The following is a 21,213-nucleotide window of genomic DNA, read 5'->3' as shown; positions in this document are numbered from 1 at the left end:
CATCCTCTCTGCCAGAACCCATAGCACCCACAGCCTCACTGCAGCTATTTAATTGCTGCAGTCACAAACCAGTGTGTAAAATGAAGTGGGAGACCTGGGCTTCTGCTCTACGTACCTTTTGCCATTTTATTGTTTTCTTTGCCTAATGGTTTTGTCCTTTTCCCAGTTGGTGGTCATGGCAGGGTTGCAGAGAGCAGAACTGCAAGGATATGGTTTGCCTAATAGTCTGTTTTTTTGAAGTACCACGCAGAGTTTTAAATGTTAATTTGTTAACCAGTTTGATTTGTGTTGTCTTTGTATTTACTGTGTTGTCTACTTCATTCCAAGAATAGTTTGATACCTGTTTTTCTTCTCCCGTATAAACGGTGCAGAGTCAAGGTGGGGGAAGTCGGAGGATAAACACAGATGGTTTAGGTTTTGTACTGGTATTTGTTATTTATAGCAACCATTAACCAGCCCTGGTCTTGAGGATGCTGCTGTTCAAATCCTAATCCAGAGACAGTTACATGGAAGTGGTGAATTAAGTAAAACCAGATCTATGTGTAATTTTAAAATCCCTATAGTTCTTGATCATGCAAACACTTTTTCACCTGTGGACAGCTTAATGGGAGGCAATTGCCCGTGCCTTTTGAATGCATGTCCTCCACAGAAGCATTGTCCAGATATGTACCCAGGGAGAAATCCTTTGGGACATCAGGCAGTTGAGGACAATGGCAAAAGGCACAGAGGAGGTCAGAAGTTTTTTATGTCTTTCTGGTGAATTGCTCCCTGAAAATGCAGTGAAATGCCCAGGATGATGCAGTTTCACAGTACAAAGAAGGGGACCGCACAGCTGGTTCATGCGTAACTGATGTGCAAGTCGCCTCTGTGGGTTGACTGGGTATTTTAGCTCCTGGCTTCTCTCGAGCACGCCAGGCTGGTGAGTTAAAGTCACCCCGGAGGGGTGTCCTTAGGAATTCAGATTTCAGGAGCCAGTGGGGCTGAGTGGCAGCTCGTCTGAAGCCTGCAACGGGAGGAATTAATCAAGAGAGGGAGGGAAGAAAGGAGGGAGGGAGGGAAGGAGGGAGGGATGGCAAAACCCCAAACCTTCAAACACACCCAATTGACCCGTCTCATCTTAGCATGAAACTTAACTAGTTACACCCACTCTGAAGCAGAAGGGGAATGAAACGCTGGCGCTTCCTCCTTTCTGCTACAGGCAGCTGGGGCTTGGGAAATACAGCAGGCAAAGATGTTTGTGCTGTTGATGATGAGTGGTAAGCTACTTCACGAACAACATTGACTTTTGCTTGCGTTGTGTGTGCTTGACTGGGGGAATAAGAGCTGGGAAAAAGTGTTTGGGGGTGTAGCATCATTGTGCTGTCTAAGACACTGTGCATCCCATAAGGCTTTCTTCTCCTAACTTCTGTCTTTCCCCAGCACAGATGGAGGTGCTGCTTTCTCTGGGTTGCATTTAATCAAATCGTCAAGTGTTGTTTCCTCTTGCAGAGTTTGCGCTTCTTGCAGGTAGCAGAAGCACACCGGATTCATTGCAGACACGGAGAGCTCAAACTGTTTGAATGGGGAGCCGGGGACTTAAATTCCCCAAGAGAGAAAATGTAGTATCGTGTTACTTATTAAAGACGTTTCCCTTCTCCTGCTGTCTGGCTTTATTTTCAGTAATTATAGGTTGTCATGCTCTTTAATTGTTGAAAATGAGCCCCGTGAAAGGTTTCAACTTGAATTGAGCTCTGTTAGGTGTTTCTGTGAGGTGGGGAAAGCTGAAACATTGCGACGGGCAGTGCTGCCATGCTTTTCAGTAAGGGTGGGAAGGCTGGGGTTGGTGGGATCTCGCACTCATCCGGGATCTGATAACGCTGCAGAAGCAGGGGCTAGGGGAGCCTTTTCTGTATTGAGTTACTCATTTGTCTCTTAGCTACTTTTGCGATCACTTACCAGGTTATTTTATATACTGGTTACTATCTTTAAATCTAAATTGCCTAATTCTTGGGTTGGTGACAGGAAATGTGAGTACGGAGCCCTGGCCCTGCAATTACTGTGACTAAGCATTAGGGCTAATAACCAAGTGGATAGCGTTGTCTCCTGGCTCTGCTCTTCCTCTGCCTTTGAGGGGCCGGCTCGCCGTCCTCTCTGGGCTTGCGATCCTGACCTGCAATCTTCAGGGTTGCTGTGGAAGTGTTGGATATGGATTCTGCTTCCTGAGGGGCACGGGCTTGCTTTCTGACGGGCAGGGTTCAGACCTGATTCAGAGCGGTGCTGCAACCCATCAGCCATGAGTAACACTCCTGTGCAGAGGCAAAATATAATGCGTACCTTTTGGGGGGAATTAAGTCACACTGTAGCTGTTGGAAATGTTAGTGCTCTAATAGTTTCATTTAACATACCAGAAACCCATTGTCAAGGCGGCGATTAATTCCTTTGATGGTGTTTTCATATTGCAGGAATGATTTCAATTTTCACATGTGATTAGTGCAGTGGAATGAAGGAAGCAGGTTTTGTGGGTGTTGGTGGGTTGCTTGCTTGTTTTTCCCCAGTCCTTTTGGAGTTAGAAGTGATCTGTGCATTATGAAAAATGTGTGGAAAATTGCTGTGTTAATCACAACAGATAGAGCTAAGGAATTAAGTGCTGAAGTGTGGCAAGCCCGGTTACGCTTCCTAGGGGAGCTGCTCTTTAAAGGGTGCATGTCTGCTTTCAAGAGGGTTCCAACTTGTTTTGAGGCAGAAGCACTTCATTTTTCCAGCATGCCTGTTGGAAAAAAAAAAATCTGTAAAACTGCAAATTTGCATCACTTAAGTGTTTGTTTGAGCTTTGTGCTTTTGCTCTAGGAAATCAGTGGTAAGATTCCTGCTGGTATTGGTGGCAAGGAATCATTGATTTTGCACCATCGCAGCAGCGGGAACAAGCCTATTAGGCATCAATCTTCAGAACAGACTCAATTTATCTTTAAATGAAGTTGCATATTGTGGCTTGAGTTGTAGGTAATGGCTGTTTGAAAATGAAACCCAAGGAAAATACAGATAGTTTCCTGTGGCATCAGTGACCTGGAGTGGCCCGGCAGTGGTCCAGTGAATATCCAAGCATCTTCCCACTAGAAACTAAGGCAGGATTATGGGGGGGAGTAACAAAAATGGGAGCTCCCCACCTGGGACAACAGATTGGCTTGGGCTTAAAGTGTGGCCTCATCATCTATGTTGAGGTCCTGTGCCGTATGGCAGCCTTTTATTGCTCCCCCTTCACTTTGGCTCAGATTAGTTAGCTGGTGCTGGTCTTTTGCCATGCTGTGAGGATTAATAGCACACAAAAAAAAAAGTAAAGGGTCTTTGAGAGGGGAAAAAGAGGTCACTAGGATAAAATACCAGCTCCTAAACAATTTATTAAAAACCAAAATTCCAATGCAAAAGTAATGGGGGCATCAAATCTTTAAAAGAATTTGGCAAGAAAGAGGACAACTCTCTACTGATAAGTCTTTCTCAGTATTGTTTTTTAAACAGGCAACTGTGGTGTGTTGCAGTACGTTTTATGGCCCAGTAATCCATTGCTGGATGAGGGGAATACATTATTTATAGATTAGAGTGTTTTAACATCCTAGCATGGGGTTGTTTAAGGAGGTCAGAATACAGAGCAGTGGAAATGGGATTAGCCCAGCTGTGCTGTAAACAGAGCAGAAGCAGGGGGGAAAAAAGGGAAGTTATCATGTAGATATTTATGTTTTTATTGTGCCTCACAAGGCATAGGTCACATAAGATTTAGGGGTTTCTAGAACCAGAATGTAGTTTTTCCTTTTATTGCTTGCAACATCTCAAGTTGTAATTGAATTGTAAACAAACACAAACATCCTTTTTCCCTGGCTCAGCAGGCTTGCTATCTGCTGCTTGTTTGCTTTCTTGGTGGGATAGTGTCAAAGGACTTGAGAAAGGGTGAGTGTTTGTGGTAACAAACAAACCCCAGTTCTTTCCAGGGGAAAGCTGTTGGCTTGTTCCCATGTGTGAAGCCTCCCTCCGTGCTCAGCTCCATGCACGTATCCTGGAAGTACAGCCCCATCGGCTGATGCTGCGGCTGGTGCTAGAGGCTCACGGGCAAATGGGTAGTTAGTTGATTCACTGCAGAGTGCTTTTAGTGTAATTGCTTTTTGAGACTTCCAATTACGCTTTCAATAAGAGTTGGAATGTGATGTTCTCAGGTAGCTTAAAAAGCCTTCATACAGCAAATTGCATGATCCCAGCAGTGGCCAGGGGTGGAGCGGGGTGCCCATTAGGCAATGCGTGCATCTGGGTGCATGCAGGCTGAGGGGTCCCATGTGGCTGTGGACCTGTGCCCACTCTTGGGTCAGTGCAGCCTGCAGTGGTCTCACTGCTGCCAGTATCCACAGCAGTTCCAGTTCTCCCTCCCTGCCTTTGGTCGTCTTCTCAGCAGCGAAGAGCAGGTTGGAAGTTAGCTTGTATGAGACCAGCAGTGGTTTAACTCTTGCATTTTCTAGTATTTGCCTAGATTACAGGGTAATTAAGAGCTCAAACTCACAGTGATGTTAATGGAGTTTAATAAATTGCCAAGCGTGACCTGGGCTGCAGGAACTAAGTGCGTACATGCTGCTAGGAGGAGCACAGCAAATGTGCTGTGGTGCAGCTTCTCCAATAGTGGTATAAGATAAGTTGCATTACTTTGCGTTACCATAGGTGGACCTGAGTTACAGCTAATGAGCAGTACCTCCACAAGCTGACTTGGGCCTGACCACAGATCACCTTGCATATGTGCACGCTGCTGTAATGGCATGAGTATTTGGAGGTAGGGACGTTTTCAGGAATGGTTTGGGTCTGTCAGAAGATCAGGTATGTGGATTACTTGTGGATTTAGAAATATGTGAAAGCCATGGTAGGTGTGCTTCTCTGCAGACTAAGGAAATAAAAGTGGTGCTGCTGCTGGGTGGCCACGATGGTGCGAATGGTTGTGTTTGTTTCTGAAGAAGCAGAAACATATTCTTTTTCCCTTGTGAAAGTTGCTCTGCATTTCTATTTTCCCTTCCAATCAATTGTGAACCAGTGGACTCAGTTTCATATGACTAGTGCAAGAAAACACCTCACTTATTGGGGGGCTTTTATATCGGGTAATAAGCACTTAAACAGCACTTGAATAGCGTTGTCTTTATGAAACAGTACTTGGTTTCTTTTTTAACTCTTTCACCACTTGCAGTGCTACTGTTGCCCAGATGCATTTTAGCTTACGGTGACTGCCACAGGGAGCTGCACGGCTGCTAGGAAGGCAGGCAGGGGCCGGTGGACCGCAGCACTTCCTGGCAGAGATGGCTGGTTCTGCTGCATTGGCCTCTTGCTTCACAGAGCCAAAGCTTCCTGTGTGCCTAGGGAATTGTCTCTTTCAGGTAGTGTTGGAGCTATCTGGGTGTTTGTCCTGGGTGCTGAGGGTGACCCCTCCAAATGTAAAGCTCTCTGAAGTAGGCAGCACAGGGCATCCACAAGTCAAAGCTGCAGATGGATGAGTCAGGAAAGCTGCCAGACCTTCACTGTAGCACTTTGTTCAAAGCCAGAAAACAGTGCTTGGAAGCCTATAAAATAGCAGGGGTGGGAGGGAAAAAGGGAAGCATGTAGGTTTTGCATTAATACCTGCCTCCATTGGTTTTGGAGGATGGATGGAGCCCTGATGTCAGTCTCTCCTTCTATACACTACGTTGCCTTGTGGCTGCTGAAAATATGCTAGCAGCAGTTGGGCTTTTGGTGAGAGGGGGCTTCACAGCTCACGTTAGAAATGGCTGTAGCAGTCCTAGAACCTCGTGTTGTGACCTTCCCAGGTGAGCAAACAGCTCTATGTGGTCCTGCAGCCGAATCCCTCTAATCCTCAAGCTGGAGGGAAGACAAATAAGCCTTCTTCTGTCTGCTTCCCAGCTGAAAATTGCTTTGTTACTCATTTACATTAACCTGGGTGGGGAAGGTATATACAGAGTGTGCTCCAGGCCCTTAGACATTGGAGACAAAGACTCCCCATTGCGCAAGGCCACCACCAGGAAGGGAGGTGGGAGGCTGCTGGGTGCAGCTGCCTCCCTGCACCCAGGCAGGAAAGGGGACCAAATCCTGGTTGGGGCAAGAGGGATTTTGATCAAGGTCTGGGATGTGCTGGAGAAGGAGTATTCAATGGTTACTACAAGCCAAAAATTCACTTGAACAGCACTGCTTGATAGGCACATTTCCTGCATGTTAACTGATGTGCCTAGCTGGTAGAAGCAAAAATTATTTTAACACCCTGCATGGGATTATGCTAAATATTGCCAAGCCCACCAAATCTAGCATGTTGGAAGGGCATCAACCACATGGTATAACCTTCCCAGCCTGAGCACAAGTGATCAATCTGAGTCTAAAAACAATGCAGCCATATGACTGCTGCTCTCCAGCACCATGCCCATGGCAAGTGTCTGAGAAGACAAGTTTTGGGTTATCCCAGTCATGGGAAAGCTGTGTCTCGACGCTGAAGTCTCGTCAACAAAGGGATCAGACACGTCCTCGCCCGTGCCTGGTTTTGCATGAACGCTGGCAAAACCTGGAAGACCCAAAGCAGAGGCTGTGTGTGTGAGCCTGCTGGCTTTGTCTGCTGCTCCTCGGGCATGGGAAGACAGCTCACTTCCCTTTGCGAATTTCTTCCCACCTCGCCTGATGAGGGGACCCTCTCATGAGGCCCCTTTGCAGCCGGAGGGATACAGCAGCACAACATGGTGTGCTGGAGGAAACCTGCCCATCAGGTGCCACGGGACTTGGAGCATTAACTGCTCCCAGGTTACCTGGAAGGGGGGGGAGGATTATAAAGTGATCACTGCAGGTTTATGCAACGAATTAAAGTGGTTACTGAAAACCTTTGCCAAGCGTCTGATGACTTTCACTGTAAGTGATGTGTAATACATGCCAAAGGTTGTTTTGGTTAATAATGACTAATGTGCTTTTTTTAACAGTAACAAAGGAGCCTGATTTTTTTTCCTTTGCACAACTGCAACAATGAAAATGCCTTTTTTTCTTTTTATTTTTTTTGTCATTTCCTTAAGTGGGAGGAAATATGCATTTCTTGTTGACTTTTATGGCATCCCAGAGTGAGTTAGTGAGGCGTTGCCATAAGAGGTGCGAGCATAGGCAGCATCAGGCACCAGAAATGCACATAGCCTTGGTGTAAGACTGGAGGCAGAATACAGAAGTCAATTCCATTGGAAGTTGCAGGATGAAATTTACGACAAAAAAAGGCACCAGGAGTCATTTCCTTGCTGCTTTTGTTTTTTTCCTTTTTAAGCAAATTAATCTTGATGCTTTGGTAACATCTGGATGATTGCTTGGTAATCTTTATCTGGGATGCACGTTTTGTGTGTGTACTTTATTGTGGAATGATAAATCACTGTAATTTGCCATCATATTTCTTAAAGAAATTGGAGAGTCAGACTATTTGATATGTTCCTTCAAGCTGTCATTCCTGGAGGCAACTGAATGAATGCATGACATTTCAGCTTCTGTTTACTGTTTAAAACAGGTCTTTATGCTTGACGTAGTTACCTGAGCAAGTTTGGAATCTGTGTTTGTTCTTTTTCTTTAAAGGGAAATTAAAAGGAATGGTGGGAGACTTTTTGAGTAGGAAGTAGAAGCAGTCAGTTGTTCTGGGCCACTTGGACTTCATAAACCTGTATAAATATCCAGAGATTCACAAAGACTTTGGGTCCCTTAGCAGTCTCCTAGGAGCCCCTTGCCTTGCCTTGCCTTGCCTTGCTGGAGCAGGTGGCAGCGTGCGCTGTCCTCTGGCCAGGATACAGCCAGTGCCTCTTTGCTGGAATGGGGCCTACAGCCTTTTTGCATCAGGGGGCTGAGGCTGGAGAGGGGCAAAGCTGCACATCCACATAGGTACTCAAACAGCTGGAGCCTGTATTTCGGAATAAGCAGAGCACGGCTGTCTGGGAGCATGATAAAAACCACAGTACCTACCACAGTCAGCTTGTGATTTATGCTTCTGGGCAAGTGAAAGAAAGAAATCAAATCTTTGTTTTGGGAATGTTGCTCTAAGAGTATAAATGTCTGCAGGGCTGGGGGTGCTGGGGTTGCATCTCTGGGAGAGGGGGCAGGACTATTTGGAAATAGAGGCTTTGTGGAGGAAGTTGGCCTAATGCCTTGTTCAGGCTCACAGGGCTTCAAAGCCAACCAAGAAACCTTGTATTTCTGAGGACCTTCCAGCTGTCCTTGTTGGGACCTCCTTTTCCAGGGAGAGGTATTTGGTAAGGATCAGGGAGAAGCTGGCAGCGAACAGACTGTGGGGAAATGCAAGGATTTGGGATGGGGCTCAAGGAAAGAGGCATAGAAAGAGGGGTTGGTCTTTCTGCATCAGATGTATTCGCCAATGCTGCAGGCACTGGAGTCTTATTGGGTCTGTGTTGGTTAATTGAAAACAGGAGGCTGAGCCACTTTATACCTGTTGGAAACTTGGTCTCCATTGCTGAATGGTGTGGGCTGGTTTCCCCAGTTGGGTGCCATGTGAAATGGCAGCTGGTACTGCCCCGGTGCATGAGGCATAGTATTGCCTGCACCAAATAAATGGCAGCAAAATAACTGACAAGCCTGAGTTTGCAATGATAAGGGAAAACAGCTACAACTTTGTATGAGCTCCTGGACCAAGGATCACATATCATTGTGTGGCTGCAAAGCAGCTGGGAGCTCTGTTTTCAGTCCACGCTGAAGCTTTCAGGTGCAACTGCAGTGTAAGTACAGCGGGGGTCCCTGATCGGGAGGTGATTGGTGTGGATGGTATCTCAGAAGAAGAACGTTTCCAGAGAACATGCCCCTCGTGTGTATGAAACACAGATAGAACAACTTGCAAACGTATAGGAAGCATGTCAGTGGAGCATGCTATTTTTGCATAACTCAGCAACACCAGAGAAATGTGTTTAGTGAAAGTAAACAGTGAAGCGCTCTAACAAATGTTTGTTTGAGGCTGAATACCAATGTGCAGGGGAAAAAACGTTGAAGTCTTTGAAGGAGCCCAGTAAAACCACAGCTCCCAGGGAGCAGTGAGTGGTCAGGCAGGCAAAATCGTAAACAAATCTATTGAGATAAAAAAATTACATCCTGTATACTGAAACGTGCAGAGCTATGGAGATGGCACGATAATAAAAGGTTGAGGACATTGTAGTATGTGGTTGACATGGAGTAGCAGAGAGCTATGAAGTTGCTATCCAGGGATCATAGAATCATAGACTCATGGAATAGTTAGGGTTGGAAAGGACTTTAAGATCATCAAGTTCCAACCCCCCTGCCATGGGCAAGGACACCTCACACTAAACCATGTCACCCAAGGCCTCGTCCAACCTGGCCTTGAACACCGCCAGGGATGGAGCATTCACAGCTTACCTGGGCAACCGTTTCCAGTGCCTCACCACCCTAACAGGAAAGAACTTCTTCCTTATATCCAATCTAAACTTCCTCTGTTGAAGTTTTAACCCGTTACCCCTGTTCTGTCACTACAGTCCCTAATGAAGAGTCCATCCCCAGCATCCCTATATGCCCCCTTCAGATACTGGAAGGCTGCTATGAGGTCTCCACGCAGCCTTCTCTTCTCCAGGCTGAACAGCCCCAACTTTCTCAGCCTATCTTCATATGGGAGGTGCTCCAGTCCCCTGATCATTCTCGTGGCCCTCCTCTGGACTTGTTCCAACAGATCCATGTCCTTTTGATGTTGAGGACACCAGAACTTTACACAACTTATTCCTTGGAGACTAGCTTTCCTTCTGGAGGTGCCAGTGGAGGCTGTTGTTAGCTGAAGGGTTAAGGGGGCAGCTGTTTAGCTTCAGTATTTTTGGGGGACATAGAGCCTTGTGCTTATGAGACAAGCATATAACACTAACTTAAATGTACTGAGTGAGGTTGCGCAAGTAAACCTTCAGGTTTCTGATCTGCATTTCAGGCCTCTGCTGGATTCCCTTCCCCCACCAAAAGCTTTACTTTTAAGTTGGTTTCAGTGTTGATTTTCTGAGGAGATGAAAGCAGGCTGCCTTCAGCAGGGAGTGTAGTCTGGTGGTTGGAGTTGAGATCCATTCCTGCCACCAGTGGCTTGCCCACACTTCAGGTGCTTCAGTGCCTCTGTAAAGGAAGATGGCTCCTCACACACACAGATCTTGTGGATTTGGGAACATTTACAAAGATTTTCTGATACTTGCTGAATATAGTTTGCACATTTACACCTTACCCCAAGTTGGTTTAGCCTAGAGCTGTTGTTCTTATAAAAGAGGTACAAGAAGTCTGAGGAATTTGACTTTGGAGTCAGATTTGGGTTCAGCTGAGCTCATTTCCAGCACATAGACCTGCCTGCCAGGCCTGGTAAATATGTGCACCCTTGCACTGGGATGGGGTCCTACCCTGACCTCCAGGATTTCCCGTGGATCCTGCTTGGCACCAGAGCCTGCTCCAACTTTGCTGTGCTTATCTCAAGCTTGCAGGCCGATCATCCTGTTTTTGAAATGGTTCCGAAGCACTGTGTTGCCTGAGATGGCACGGTGGGTTTGGGAGAAGCACAGCTGGCCATCCTTAGCTTGCCTGTAATTTAGACAAGATTACAGGCGAGCTGCAGATAGCCAGCTTTTTAAGAGCAATCTCGAACCTGCTCATCAGAGTGTACACCTCACTTCAAACTTACCGAGCCCAGCCAGCTGTGGGGAGCTATTTCTGTACAGGAATCCCTTTAAAGTTTAATGCACTTTTTGCTTGTTGAACCCCAAAAGAAGTCACTTAAGAGAGTGGCATCAGGTTTTCAGTACCTCTACCCACCTGTTGCTTCCACTGCCTTATCTGTAACATGTTTTGGTCCTAGGTTATTCAGAGAAAGAAGTAAAATCCAACAGAGAACAGGTTTTGACAGCATGTGATACTGATGAGAAGGAATTAAGGATTACAGCATTTTCAGCAGGTGTTTAAAGTTACACTTTTAACAAATTTTCTTTAAAAAGGAAGTACATTTGAATAGGGGAAGATAAAAGCTTTTAGAAGGTTTTATTCCTCCCAGAACTACTGATTCATTCTCTAAATGGCAACAAATTTTCTTGCTTGCTGAAATCTGAAAAAAGGATGTTAGTCACGTCTTACTGTTACTCAGAATTTGGTACAGAAGGGAGAGGCAGCAACTTCATGCCTTCTTGGCAGCGCTTGCTTTTTGCTATCCTCTTTGCACCAGATGGTACCAAAACTTGTTGCTGTGAGTTTTCTAGCAAAATTCTCCAGAAGTCTTGGAAATCAGTACTTTTGTGTGGATGCCTGTCCAACCTCTCTGCTCACCTGCTTCCCCAGCTCCCCACTCAGAGGGCTTTCAGAAGCTGGGATGGGTGGCTGGATCAAGCCTGCAGGTGCTCAAGGCTGAACCCATCACTCCCAGAGCTCGGTGAGACTCCCAGCTTGAACTCTTGAGAGGCAGAAGTTTGGGATGTTAGAAAACAAAACAGATTTTTTTTTATTGCTAATGCTGGGACAAATTTCATGTTTAGGGTCTCTCTTAGTAAAACTGATGGAGCAATAAGAGGATTATCTGTGTCCCACCTTTCTTTTTAAACCTAATAGGTGAATGTTGGAGGCCAGGGGTTCATATTGCACCGTGCCTGACCTGCAGTTTTTGTCATATTATCTCAAAGTAATGCCGTGAGTCCTACAAGTCTGTTATATCAGACTAATTCTGGTCATCTCTTAAGGAGGTGTATATAGAATCACAGAGAATGGTTTGGGTTGGAAGAGACCTTAAAGATCATTTTAGTTCCAAACCTCTTGCCATGGGCAGGGACATGATCCCTTTCAGTTAATTTAGAGAGGCTTTTTGTGTGCAGCAAAGGGACATCGTGTTTTTGATGCCTAGATGAAATTCTGTGGTGTCGAGCAGTCCCTTCTGTCTAACTAGATGTTTGTTACCACCATGTCACCTGCTTGAGTGCATCTCACTTATATAAATGGTTTTATTCTGACCTTATTTCAGTGATACAGGAAAGCAATTTCTCCATCTGTAAAAAGAGATTTGAGATGCAGGGAGATTTACGATACTTGCCTATGAATCCATGGAATTAAGTTTGAAAGTGGAGCCCTAATCTAGTACCTTCGCTATAAAGTGCAGCCTTTGCTTAAGCTTTGCGATTGAATAAATAAAGAAACCTGTCAGAAACGTGGCTGCTGCATGCCGAAATTCCTGGCTTGCAATTGAACAGAATCCCCTAGAATCTAAAAACTTAGGAAAAAAGGGGCCTCAGCCCTAGGGGCACATGCCCATCTTTGAAAAACATCCCCCATGCATCTAACCTGACTTTTCTCCGAAACTCTTGCTGGAGAAGTGAAAATAAGTGGCAGTGCTAAGTGTAAAGAAAATAACAGGAACTTGAGCATGCCTGATGTAAGTACTGCAGGTTGTTTCATCAGGCTAATCACAGAAAATAGTTCTACCCAATGGGACAGCATTGTATAATGTTGTTGAATTTACTCAGCAGTACAGAATGTGATCAAAATGCTCCCTGTAAGCATTAGCTGTTTCACTGTGAGTCGTGGATTTGAGGACTGGAGCTTTCTGATTGTTTCTGGCTGAATGTGATTATCTCAATAGCTGCACTTGAAAGCTGTTATTTTATTTTCGTTATGACATTGTAATAGTGCTCAGAGGATTAAACGTAAATGTATATGAAGAGCTGGATCCCTAAGAGCATGAGACATACAGATCACATGTCTGGGCTGGGTTATCATGAGCTCATATAGAAACTGAGTAGGGTTTTTTGACTAAATGACCATTTATGGTTCCAGCTTCTCACAGACCTGTGCAGATAGCCATTTTCTTTGTACTGTCAGCAGGGATGAGTATGCGTATTGGAGTGTACTGTTGGAGTTGGGCAGCCAACTCCTGAAGTTGTGAGGATGCTCAGGGGGCTCAGCCAGTGCTGCATCCCTCTGGAAGTGCCTGGAGGTCCATCAGCTTCCCAGATAAGAGTTTCCCTGCTTGTGGTGAGGTTTCTCTCACCTCCCTCAGCTTGATTGGTTTTGGTCTTATCAAGACTACCAATGGAATTATTTTCCTGTGCAAAGGGGATTCAGCTGCAGCAGCAGAGATCACCTGTACATTGGTATCACTGTATCTGTCTGCAGAATCACAGTAGAACTGACTTTTTGGGGGTTTATTGCCAAAAAGTTTGTATGGGTACCAGAGTTTAGGTTTCTTCATGCCCTTAAAACTCCCACCAGGTGAGGAGAGTTTGGGGTGTGCACTGGTGTAGCCACAGGGCCATAGGGATCTGGCTGGGGCAGCAGCTGTGTATGGAGTGCAGGAGAAAAGGTAGCTAAGGGTGTTGTCTTCTGTAATAGCAAATTAAACTGGGCACTGAGTCACTGACTGCCCACAGCCATCCGTACTGGTCCTCTTTTAGGAGCTACCACCCTGCAGCAGCGATGGTGAAATAGGGCGTTAAGATGTACAGCTCAGCCTGTTCACCTGTGTTAAAATCACAGCAATGCACTTGGGTACACCCATGGGGATGGTTTTAGCTGCTGCACCCTAACTAGCCCTCCTGGTGGTATTTGTGATCCCTTGCTAATAGGTGAAAAGATTAAGATAGTGTAATGAAATCATAAAATGTAAGAATGAGGAGAAAGGAGAAAATACTGCATCATCTGAATTTTATGCTAGTAAAATTTTATATTTGTAGTATTTTGAACTTGAATGATATGATGAAATTCTTTTAGCTGTTCTTAATGGGGTTAACACCTCAGTGTTTTTCTCTGCAGCAGAGTAATCTGTAAAGCTGTACCACGTTTTTCTTCCAAGTCCTGTAGGTTGTTGTTTTAATTAAAAATGCCATAAATTTAAGTGCTATTTTTATTAAGAAAGCATTGAAAATATTCTAATTGCAACTCACTGTTAGTCCAACACAAGACCATTTTAATTTAAAATCAACAAATGTTTCAGCTAGGTTTCTATCACAATTATTAGTTTTTAATTATTTCTGCCATTTTCCCCTATGAAAAATGAAATTATTACTCTTCTGGTTCTAAATCTAATTCTGTTTACCAACTTGGAACATAGAATTTCTTCCTGGCTTATTTCGTGAAAGGCACTGTAATCTCCTTGGAAAAGCTGGATAGCTATTGCATTGACGTTTCTTCCTCTAAATGGATCAAGAAAATGTTGGTGGAATTTTGAGATATTACTTAAAGTTGGTCTTTAATACATATTAATGTATAATGTATATATATATGTATGTACATAAATACATATACATATTAATGTATAATGTATATATATATGTATGTACATAAATACATATTCATGTATTTAAGCCTGATGCTGAAGCATCAAGTTAGTTTGTATGACATCAATCTCAACTTCGTGGTCAGTCTAGTCCAGGATGTCATGTTTGGTATCATGTCAGCTAAATTAAAATTTATAGTTAGCTGTCATGATAATCGAATGCGATTTATCCTGATTTATTTTTCTCTATGTGCAAATTCAAGCTCATTCCAGTGCACACAGCCTGTACCTCTGCGCAGTGGCTTTCAACATCTTTTGGTCAGTACATCCCTGAAAACTATTCCAGCAGAGGTATGAATCCTTTAGAAGTAAGTCAGTGGGCAGTGTGCTGTGTTCTGTTGCAGCTGTGGCCATGCTCTCCCCATCTCCTGGATTCCCATCGGCTGCTGCAGAGACCATGGCTCAAAACCCACTGGACAGGCTGCCAGGGCTTTTGAACAGGTGGGCTTAGATACCACTCCTTTGCTATGGGCTAGGATGGCTTTAGTGTTTCCAATTGTCACTTGCATCTCTCCAGGTAGTGCAAGAATAGTCCTTGTGAATGATATCCTTTCTGCAGGAATTTATCAACCTGTTACACTTGGCACAGCAAAGGAATCAACCAAATTAACAACAAATTTTATGTTTACTAGCATAAAATTACTAACCAATTTTATGTTAGTACTAAGAACTGTGTTCACTGTTTGTTATTTAATGCTTGCCTTGAATACAGGCTAAGTTAGAAAATATGTACACTGGGACATCTTACTTAGCTGTTCACATCATGTGGCATTCTTCTGAATATTTCCATTAAAATCCCTTAATGAACGAATTGGACAAAATCATCCATGGTAGACAAAAAATGCTTTTCTCTTTCATTTTGATAGATAGCATCTTAAGCAATGCACACTGAAAGAAAATGTCTAAGTAGCGTTCTTATGGGATCAACAATTCATAACTCAATTTAGTCCGAAGTCACTGGCTGACAGGTTAAACTGAGAGCTATCCTCATGTCTCCATTAATCTTCATCTGAAAGTTCCCTGGAAAAAATGCTAGCCTGGGGATGGCTTTGTTGCCGATAGGCAAGCAAGCAATCCTTGCTTTACATTGATCTGCACTTCCAGCTGTTCACTTGAATTATGGGTTAATTCTGTCTAGAATTCTGCATAATTTTTTAATCTTGTTTCTTTTAATAAAGTTGCTTGTCAGGGTGATATCTGAAATAATGACCTTGGTGCATCGCTGTGGGATAATACTTAAGTTCAGTCATGTGAGCATTCGCATAAAAACACCCCTTGAGTCTGGTGGGAGGCAATTTGCATTGCAGCAGTGCTGAGCTTTGCTCAGGTCTCATATTATAACATTTAAATATCTTCCCTGTGAGCGGACATCAGTTTTCTGTGGGGGAAAAGAAGATGGATTCTGGAAATCTTGCATAAACAATCACTCTTGGCAAGCGGGATGCTGTTCTGTTTTCCTTGCTTGTTAAAGGTTCCAGTAAAAAGGTCTCTTGATGCAGAAATATCCCAGAATATAGGCTTAGTCAGAAGAAACTGGGAGCCAAAGCAGGGCTGTACCTTTTCCCTTTGAAGCACCATCCCGCCTGTGTTTGCATTTTCTGCATTTTTCATGATGTATTGACAGAGAAATGTCAGGGTAAGTTTCCGGAAAACAAAGGCATAAATGAATGAAGTCATTTTCTCTCCTGTTATTCCTGAAACTGGTCATGGGCCTTTTTTTTCCCCTAAGCCTGTTAGCTTGGGCTTTAAGCAACAAAACAATACAGTAAGACCAAAAGTGCTGGAGCAGGTGTTGCTCACTTGTTCAGACAAGTATTGGACTCGTTTCCTTTTCATAACGCGGTTGGAAGTCGGTCTGCAAGGAGGAAGATTAAAATGGAACTAGTGAGCATAAACTTACAAAGTTGGCCCCGTGCCCTAAAGTTGTGGATTTATATATGGCATTGTAAGAGGAGCAGGTTATTAACCTTGCTGAGCTCCTGTGAGCACCTATAAATCCCTGTACAAAACCTTCCTAGAGTTTTCCCAGCCTTTTTGCTCATTAGGAAGATTAAGTGCAATCTGTTTCCCTTTCCCTCCCATTTTGATGTTCTAGATCATGTTAGCTGCCTTATGGGCTGGGGTTTTTCTCGATGCTTTGTGCCTCAAGTTGAGCACCAGCTTTTATGAATGGCTCCGAGAGAAGTGCTTGCATTACTTGGCAGAGGGCTGGTGTGGCTTTCTGCCTGCCCACAACTGAACCATTCTTGTGAAGATTTTTCCCTGCCAGTGTCTGCACCTCCATGTTACAGTATTGGTTAGAGCGGTCCATGTAGAGCCTTTCTGCATTTCAGGAGATGCTAAAAGATTGTTGCACCATGTTATGTGTGTGCTGCCACCGGGCCCTGCAAGAGTTGTTGGACTGAAAGCCTGAACCCAGCAGGCTGGGATGCCCTTGGCTGTATGTTTGGCCAGAGCTTCCTGCATCTCCTGTGTAAACTAGCACTTATGTTTCTTAATTTCACCTCTGTGTTCAACCTCCACTGGTGCATCTTTCCTTGTTGGTATGGGAGCCATCAGCAAACACCTCCACCTAATCTGCTGGTGAGGCCGGGGGAAGTTTTTTTCCCCTTGAAAAGTTCTAGGTGCTCATTGTGTAAAATGTTTCGCAAGTGACATTGCGCTGGGAAAAGTACACGGCAGGGCAGACGCTGCAAGCTGGAGTGGAAAGGTACCCTGCAAAAGGGATTATACATTGCTTTCCATGGCTTAATTATTTTTTTGGTTTAAGAGGCAGGGAATATGTCCAGGCATGTTAAAACCTGTGTGAGAAGCGATAATTGAGTGCCTTCCTCCTTTCCCACAGCTGGGCGTAGATAAGACACGCCAAACCTCGTGTCTGGCTTCTTTTTGCAGCCCTCTCCTGCGGCGGCTGCTGCGTTGCCTCTGTTTTGAGATGGAGAGGGGTGAGGTGGTCAAGGGGTGTTTGCCTGTTTTCCTCTGCCTGTGGCACACACACAGCGCTGGTACCCATGAGCAGTGCTGGTGCCCATCCCTGTCTCTGTGTTGGGGATCTGCACCCCACTCTCACTATGGTGCATGCTGTTGACCCCTAAGTTGCCAGGCCAGCAGTGCACAGGGCGCTTTCCTTGCCCCATCGCCTCATCCCAGTGAATGAGGTCTGTGCTCTGTTCCCCCATCAGATGAAATCACTCGGACTTTTCAGAGTGAAGAAGAACTAATGGTGAATGAGGGTGGTGGAAGCCGGCCTCAAACCACATTTCCAGCTGTGGCTGTAGTAGTTTATTTGTTTCATTTCAAAACCATTGCAGGCACGGCTGGTTTAAATTACTTCTCCCTTGTGACCTACTGTGCTGATAAGTGGTCAGCCTAAACAATATTCTGCATATTAATTGGTGCAGTGGGATTTTGGGTGATGTTTGGAGGAGTGCCACTCTTGTTTTTAACATTAAGTTACTCGTCAAATGTTAGTATCTTTAGAACGGGTTTACTACCCATATAGATAATTCTTAATTTAATTACTAAACCTGAAATGAGCCCTGAAAGTTGGTGAGTCTGCCTGGAACACTGCAAACAAAGGAAGCCTGTCAGGTTTCTGTACCTTTTATAAATACAAGCCTCCGGAACAAATGAACTGACAGAATTCCCGCAAAACTGTCGCAGTTAATGGGCTCACTCTTGGCTATGCTGTATAAGGTTACAGAAGTACTGGTAGGTATTGCTAATTGCAACCTCCCAGATGTCACCAGGAGGACAGTATAGTGGATGCTACAGCCTGTGAGATAGGCTGAAAGGAGGAGTGATTTTTCTCAAGCCTGTGCCGTCTGTGTTAGGCTCTCAAAATTCTAAAGCAATGAACTCATTTTGCAGAGGAACAAGAGTGTTTGGTTGCTTTTTTGTGCCCTTTCTGAACATAGCTGCTGTGGGAATTTCAGGTATTGCCAAAAGTTATGTATACGATGTATGTATAGGATGTTAACAAGGGTGTTTTCAAAATGCTTACTGTGAGCTTCCTTTGAAGGACAGCCTTTTTCAAATGGGGAAGTGAGATGTGCTGGGACTGCTACCTGGGAGCCAGCAGCTGGGGAGAGCAGCAGTGCTGCTTGCCACTGCCTTTGCTTCCTCCTTATCCCCCTCACTGGAGCTATTGAGCCTTCTGGGCCAGAGCAGGGAGAAAGGGAGGAGGTGGCAAAGGAGCCTTCCCCTCAGCCAAACCCTGGTGGGATATCCCCTGAGAGAGGGGCAAGGGGAGCCGGCTTTAGAGGCACAGGTGCTGTCTGGCTGGTGAGGGAATTGTGGGGCAATGAAAAAGGTGCTGAAAATAGAATCGTAGAATCAACTAAGTTGGAAAAGATATTTAAGATCATCAAGTCCAACGGTTACCCCAGTGCTGCCAAGTCCACCACTAAACCGTGGCACCGAGGTCCTCGTCTGCACGGTTTGTGAGCACTTCCAGGGATGGCGATTCCACCACTTCCCTGGGCAGCCTGTTCCAATGCCTGAGCACCTTCTTGGTGAAGATATATTTCCTAATATCTAATCTAAACCTCTCCTGACAGAGCTCAAGGCTGTTTCCTCTTGTCCTATCACTTGTTACTTGGGATAAGAGACCAGCCACCTCCTCATTCCATCCTCCTCTCAGGTAGTTGTAGAGAGCGATAAGGTCTCCCCTGAGCCTTCTCTTCTCCAGACTAAACACCCCCAGTTCCCTCAGCCCACTGAATTAATTTTTCACCCATTTCACTAAGGCTTTTGGGCAAGGTGTGGAAGAGAGCTGTTATTTCTGAAGATGGGAGGGAGGCTTGCTGGCTCGCTCATGTGGTGGCTTGTTCCGAGTGAGACCGATATGCGTAAGCTCAACAGCTTCTTGAAGGATGGCATCAGCACGGCAGAGGGAGACACTTTTTCTTCCCCTGACAGACCTGAGGTTTCAGCCCACCCTTGGAGCAGCCAGAAGCTCGCAGATGAGAACCAATTGGCTCCAGTATGGCAAAAAGGAGAGCATTTGTGCTGCTGTGTGTTGCAATGATCAGAGGCCACTGGGAGCAGCCCAGGTTTTACACAACAGGGACCAATGCAGAAAAGAATGACTTTCCCCTCCCAGGGAGCTGAGAGCAGCAGGGCTAGTGGAGGAGTGATGAAAGGCATTGTCGCTGAGGGCAGGCACAGAAGTGGGGTTCAACAAGGCCAGATACGCGTTAACAGCTCATCGCTAGTGTGGTGCACCAGCCTGGCCTCCTTGCAGTGGTACAAAGCCTTCTTGTTGTGGCTGGCGCTTATGCCAGCAAAACAGTGCTTTTGCTGGAAGAGCTTATTCTAAGCTTGTTTTTCTCTGGGGAAAAAAGAAGTGTTACTATAAGTCATGTCACAGTTTTGCTCCTATAACTGTATTGCAGTGGTCTCTGCAGGCATAATCACAGGTCATGCTCCATCAAATTTGTGACTGACATAGCTGTGTTGGCAAGTATTTGTAACATAGGTCTGGCCTCAGTTTTGAGCCTGTGCTTATATTCCTGCACTGCACAGTCTTTCTTCCTTTAATATATAGGGGATAACTTTTGGAGACAGATTTTGTAGGCGTTGGTTGAAAACTGTAAATGATGAAGTGCAAAATACTGGCTTTCTTTCCTCCCCCTCCTCTGTTCATGTAGGTATGTTGGCTCCGATGAGTGGTGGAGAAAAAAACCAAGTAAACAACCGGAGGAGGGAATTGCATTTGAAATATTTTGATTTCACTTGTGGGTGACTTGAAAGGATGTGCAGCCCATAAGTACTGAGTGATAAGGTGATCTTTTAAGACAGGAAGACTGTCTCTGATGGCAAAACATCCAGAGGTCACCAGAGCAGACTCTGTACTAGCGATGTGAAAACTTCAACAGTAAAGACCTCTGAACCAGCACAAAGAATAGTCTTCCAAAAAGAGGTGAAAGGCTGGTGCAGCACTGCAAACCAAGGAGTCTTTGTTTAGCTTAACTGTAAAGGTGTCATTTGCTACTCTTTTGGTCCCTCTTTAAAGGGCTTCCCTTTAGAATTCCACTTCAAAATGGCAGTAGTCTCTTATTTGTCTTTGAGGTGTATCCACTCACTGCAAAAAAATAAGTTACTTCTTCTGCCCTCGGTCTGTAGCATCAGTGTGGAGATGTGGTGAGGCTGTGGCTGCTGGTGGAGTGGAAGGCATGGGAGAGTCACCTCTCCTGGTGGCTTTAGCCAGGGGGGAGGAGGGAGAAAACATGGTTTTCAAGAGGACTGAAATTCAGGCTCCCTGATATTATTTTTAACACCCATTTGAATAAAAATTACTTTATCCCGTAACACAGTGGGGGCTGTGTGCACACGGACAAAATGGTGCTGGGAAATTATTGGGAAAGTGTGGTCTTTCCTGCAGCTTGGAGATCACTCCATTTGTCGGACAGATGCCTTTCACGGGAATTCAGGAACTGTTGTGAGCTCAGGTGGGCTGAATAATTCACTTGTATTGGGGCATAGGTGAATATGGTCAGTGTGTCTACAAATACACTGTGTGTACATTAGCTGCAATTTTTATTTTCATTTGGGCCGGGAATGATGCCACAGAAAATATCAGTAGCTTTCTCAGCTACTAAAATCATCTACTACTCTTTAAATTTAAAGAGGAAATGGGTTATTTTCTCTAAGGACTATTTTGGGCCACATACCAACATGAAGCGTTGAAATGACGGAATGACATTTACTACTGCTGAAAATATCAAGTGCTGTGTAGATTTACTGTGTCTTCATTTGACAGTGTGGCTGATATTTCACCAGCCCAGCATTTCTGAAGAAGTACAGCTATTGTTTTGTGAGAAGTTTGCATTTCTAATGTGTACTTTAGAATTCCTAAAAAAATCCCACTTAATACTTTAGCACTGTATAATGTTTCGTTTCTGTGACTATACCCCACAGTAACTGCT

At 44.8% G+C, this 21,213-nt stretch overlaps 1 protein-coding gene across 1 annotated transcript in view; it reads left to right on the top strand.

The window, feature by feature from the left end:
* Window positions 1–1,130: 1,130 nt before the first annotated feature.
* TIAM1 (TIAM Rac1 associated GEF 1) overlaps window positions 1,131–21,213 on the top strand; it is a 117,511-nt gene continuing 97,428 nt past the window's right edge. Inside the window, exon 1 of the mRNA XM_061359015.1 lies at window positions 1,131–1,256. Within this exon, the coding sequence (XP_061214999.1) occupies window positions 1,232–1,256 (25 nt within the window). The 5' untranslated portion in view covers window positions 1,131–1,231. The remainder of the gene's footprint in view (window positions 1,257–21,213) is intronic.

Source organism: Neopsephotus bourkii, unplaced genomic scaffold, assembly GCF_033783945.1.
Source record: "Neopsephotus bourkii isolate Nb327-2 ecotype Australia unplaced genomic scaffold, CSIRO-AGI_Nbou_v1 NB_962, whole genome shotgun sequence".
In the NCBI taxonomy this organism is placed as follows: domain Eukaryota; kingdom Metazoa; phylum Chordata; class Aves; order Psittaciformes; family Psittacidae; genus Neopsephotus; species Neopsephotus bourkii.
This window is presented reverse-complemented; position numbering and strand designations above follow the sequence as displayed.